Source organism: Triticum dicoccoides, chromosome 5B, assembly GCF_002162155.2.
Source record: "Triticum dicoccoides isolate Atlit2015 ecotype Zavitan chromosome 5B, WEW_v2.0, whole genome shotgun sequence".
In the NCBI taxonomy this organism is placed as follows: Eukaryota; Viridiplantae; Streptophyta; class Magnoliopsida; order Poales; family Poaceae; genus Triticum; species Triticum dicoccoides.
The window spans coordinates 669765987-669770563 of record NC_041389.1 but is presented as its reverse complement, the minus strand read 5'-3'; the positions used below and the strand labels follow the sequence as shown (position 1 = coordinate 669770563).

The following is a 4577-nucleotide window of genomic DNA, read 5'->3' as shown; positions in this document are numbered from 1 at the left end:
ACTCGAGCGTCCAAATGTCCAGGCAGCAGGCACGGGGCTGACGTTCCACACGGGCTTTCCACCCAGGGAGCGGGCCGGGATCCCGAGAGGATCCCTCGCTACCAAACAAGCCCTTAAGGATGGCAACAGGATTAGTAAAAATAAATAAAAAGTCCAAGGAAATGAATCATAAGATGAGTGTGACCCAAGTATCATGCCAAAAAATAACCCTCCTCCCATTGCAAATATTAAACACGACACCCCACCTGAACATGTTTGATTTCCTGCAGAGCTAGCCTAGTGGATTTCAGTAGGACAATTACCTTTTTCCGTGTTGATCTATCTCGTGCAAATGGAGGGGTACATTCTTGTTAGTACAAGAAACCAACCAGGGTAAGTTAAACGTGCATCTCCTCAGCTATGTGCGTCTAGTTTGGTCCTTGCGACGGAATAAAATAGTAAATTAGAAGACCTGTTTGGCCTCAACAGTCACAACTCCGTCGTAGTCTAGGTGGTTAGGATACTCGGCTCTCACCCGAGAGACCCGGGTTAAAGTCCCGGCGACGGAAATGTTTTGCAATTCTTCACTTATTTTTTAGTATTTCATTGATCCATACACTCTTTTGTCAGAAAGTATGGTAGATTTCGCCAGTTCCCTTCCAAAACCGTGGCTTTGTTTTAAACCTTTGGCCTGACTTTGACAGTTGAAGGTCTCCTACATTCTCCATAGGTTCTTCAAAAAGAAACTGTGAAAACAATGCATTAGTTTCCCGGCAAAAAAATGCATTAGTTTCATTCCTTTTCAGGATCAGAAAAAGAAATACAATTCCGCAGCATAAATTTTACCCAAAGACAGTTCTGAGTCTTCCAAGTCCTTTCCAGGTTTGTCTAGGATCACAACTCAAATCTCGTTGCAGATTTGAAGGATAGATCACTTCTGTCTAACGTTTCACAAAATTCAGTACACAAGTAGGTACTTAACAGATAGGCAATGCCTCAATAAAGAACGAGTGTTGGCTTTAAGTTGTTCCAGGCTTGATTAGTGGACTAACCCTGAACTCTACAACCAACTCGGTTCTTTAAAACATCCACAAGCATTCGGTAAAATAAGACAGTCCGGAGATTAGACACACAAGGGAAAATTCAGTTGACCTGATACAAGGTGGCCTATTGTACATGTTCCTTTGACTAACCCACTCCAGCAGAACACTGAAATTTTTGAAGAAAAACAACAGGTTGAAGGAGATTGTCACGATACCATATGGTGCGATTCTGAATACAGTAATTCATGCTGCCAGCAAAATCAGACAGCCATTGAGCCATGCTACCATGGCGTTACCTGCACACCCCTTCAACAAAATGGCCAACCAGCTCAAATGCAAAGACAGAACATGGTTTAACCACAGCTTAGTTCACTAGAAAAACACAGCTTAGCTCAACTAAAAAAACAGCATAAGAAGTCTTGCATTTCACTAGGACACAGGAGCAAAAGTTTTCACGGTGAATGCAATTAGACTGATGTACTAACATACTAATAGCCATCATTATGATGATCATACATAAGGAAACACGTTCAATGATATTATAATTAATGGTTGACATACCACCAACAAACCAGGTTAATGGCAATTAAGATGCTCTGTTTGTCGCCAAATTCCTACCCATTAATGTCCTCCATCTGCCTTGGGCCTTCCCCTTTCTACGTCCAGAGATAGCGAGCCATCAACGACAAGGTTCGTGATTGCAAGGCAGGACAGCCAATCTATCTCATATGGGCAGAGGAAGTACTTCTTGGTCACATGCGCACTGTCGATCCTCCTCATCGACCTATCGCTGAGGCTAAACAGAAAGAGGCCTTCCTCATCGATCCAGAGCACCGCCGTCCCACTTTTGCCTCGGAACATCTCCAACCTGACCTTTGCCCTGATCCCCAACGTGGCCACTCGCTGCGGCAAGGAACTTCTCATGTCAATCCTTTCAGAAAGCACCCAGCTGCTGGAGTCACTGCCAAGCTCACTGTTGTGTTTCCAAAGTGTCATCTGAAGCCCTTGCACGATGACCAACAGAATCCCCCCGTCTGCTGAACTCCCCAGCACTGGCGCTTTGTTGCGCTTTGCTTCGGGTGGGAGCTCCAGGTATGACAGCGCCATATTGCCAATGTGCAGAGTGGCAACGTGAGTAACCGACATTTGTTTCCAGCTACCACAGAGCCAACGGATGACACCACACGAAGCGGCAGCCGAGGATGACACCAAGTAAAGACCATGCATTAGCTGAGGAACTCCTTGAGACCTCGTCCATGTTCCAGTCTTCGAGCTGTAGCACACACAGATGAAACGATCTCCCTTTTTTATCCAAATGGCAGTCAGTTGGAAGGATTGGGACATACGTCCATTAATGTCGACGTCATTGGTGACAAACAAGGCATAATGGTCGGGAGGTACATATAAGTGGCTAGGAATCTCAAAGGTTTCACCAGTGAGAGGATTGCAGACAAATAGCAAATCATTGATGGCCTGACCACCATTGGCAGCGGCAGCTTTTGATTGGCGGCGAAGGGCCAGGAAGTTGTCCTGGGATGCAATGGGCTCATAGAAGTTGAGGCTCGCACCAACACCTGGAATGAAGGTCTCAAGGGATAGTGGCTTGATAGCATTGCGAGCGGATTTGCTGCCAACAAATTGTGACAATTCTGACACCCGCATGAAGCTTGGTGCCAAACAACGTGTTTTGTCAATATGATGCTTCCAGAGGTTTGGAGAAGACCTTTTCTTGTCCTGGTAGAAGAAGCCAAGAAGGAGGGACGGGGTGAAGCCATGGTCGTCGTGCCGCCTCCTAAGGCGATCAAGGAAGGTCGGGTCCTTGATGAGATTGCGCCAGAACTTGCTGGACGAAGCGAGGCGGGCAAGGGAGGCTGGATCAGATATGTGTGCTGGGATCTTGTACATGATGTCCATAGGAAGATGCGGTGCAGCATCGTCGTCCTCCATTGGTCCTTCCCTGGAAAAAAAAAGCAAGGCACCATGTGTGTTTACCTCATGATTTAAACAATTGGCACAGGTAAAATATATCATAAACTTTCTAGGATCACTTAATAGACTGAAATATCGACACAATGCATTTGGAGGAACCCCCACAGGAAGACTGCAACTCCAATTTAAACCATTAGCCAGCATAATAGCAAGACAGATTTGAAAACATTCAACAGAGCTATGGTTATTTTGGTAGAAGTAGAACCGCTATGGAAGATGCCAACGCGGCGATACATGAAGCAACACGGTAAAAAACACATCCCACATTGTTCAGAATCATTAGGATAATTTCTTGCCAAAAATAACAAACTAATTGAATTATCACACACTGTTCATCGCCGCTAGGGTTAGGTCTCCAGGAAATATCCCCAAATGTGTGAGCCTCCATTAGCCTACTACGGTCAAAATAAAACACTGCGCGACAACCCCCAACCACGGGATCACCGAGGAGAAACTACCATTCGGTCGATTTCGCTGGGTCGAGAGCTGACAGTTAACGGCGGGGGATTTGGGGGGAGCAGACAGAGGATAATTAAGACGAACAAAGACTCTAAGAGCAGGCATCCACCATGACATATAATCAATCAGCCCCTCCCTCATGATAGTAGTCTAGCTTCGAAGTGGAGACCTACCAAGGAGAGATACCTCGCCGCTGTCGCCGCCGCCGCCGCGTTCGCGCCACGAGCTGTCTTCCGGTGTGCCGTCGTGTGCGGGGAGAGGACGAGAGAAAAGGTGACGCCGTCAATACATGATTTTTTTTCAAAACTACGATATATTTTATAGCATTTTCGGAAACTATAGGACTTAATGCAAAAAAACCAAAACTAGTAGCCCGTCGGCCATCTTTTGGCCGAAGTAGTAGTTTTCGGCCATCATTTGGCCGAAGTAACACATTTCGGCCACAACTAGGCCGAAGTAGTGTTTTCGGCCATCTCTTGGCCGAAGAGTGGGGTACCTGGCCGAAATGGTACTCTTTGGTCAACTCTAGGCCGAAATAGACTTTTTGGTCAAGTCTAGGCCGAAAAGTACTTTTTGGTCTCGTGTAGGCCGAAGTTGCATGGCTCATGCTGAAATGTATTTTCTCGTCACCTGTTACCCGCCGACCCCTTCCCGCCATATGTTCCCGCCACCTGTTTCCCGCCAACCCCTTCCCGCCATATGTCCCGCCACCCCCGTTTCCCGCCTATCCCTTCCCGCCTTATTTTCCCGCCAACCCTTTCCCGCCATACCGCAGTTATTCTTTCCCGCCATTTTCTCCTCTGTATCTATAAAACCCCCTTCAGGCGAAGGTGGATAAGCATTCCAGTGTAGTGTAGTCGAGATGTCCCATTATCCATTCGATCGTAGTTTTCACCCAGGGATGAGCAGCACTCTTCTGAGTCTAGTTACCGATTTCAGGATGGACAATAGGATAGTTCCATGGGACGAACTCACCGGTAGTGACACCATAATGAATGAGTTGGCTCACCAATTACGTAGGTCTGGGTGGCCTGAAAGGACCTATGAGGAGGTACGTCAAGAACTTCTTAGGTTGCATGAAAGGTGGAAGAAGGTAGTGGAGACGAA

The 4577-nt window shown here is 46.8% G+C and overlaps 1 protein-coding gene and 1 non-coding gene across 2 annotated transcripts; one reads left to right on the top strand and one right to left on the bottom strand.

Moving 5' to 3' along the window:
* The first annotated feature begins 475 nt into the window (after positions 1-475).
* Positions 476-548, top strand: TRNAE-CUC. Its single transcript has one exon. It is a non-coding gene; the product is annotated as a tRNA-Glu (tRNA).
* Positions 549-1414: 866 nt separating this feature from the next.
* Positions 1415-3713, bottom strand: LOC119312491. Its single transcript, XM_037588225.1, has 2 exons — positions 3657-3713; positions 1415-2979 (listed from the first exon to the last, which is right to left on the bottom strand). The coding sequence occupies exon 2, from the start codon at positions 2967-2969 to the stop codon at positions 1644-1646; it is 1326 nt and encodes a 441-aa protein (XP_037444122.1). The 5' UTR covers positions 2970-2979; positions 3657-3713; the 3' UTR covers positions 1415-1643.
* Positions 3714-4577: the final 864 nt, after the last annotated feature.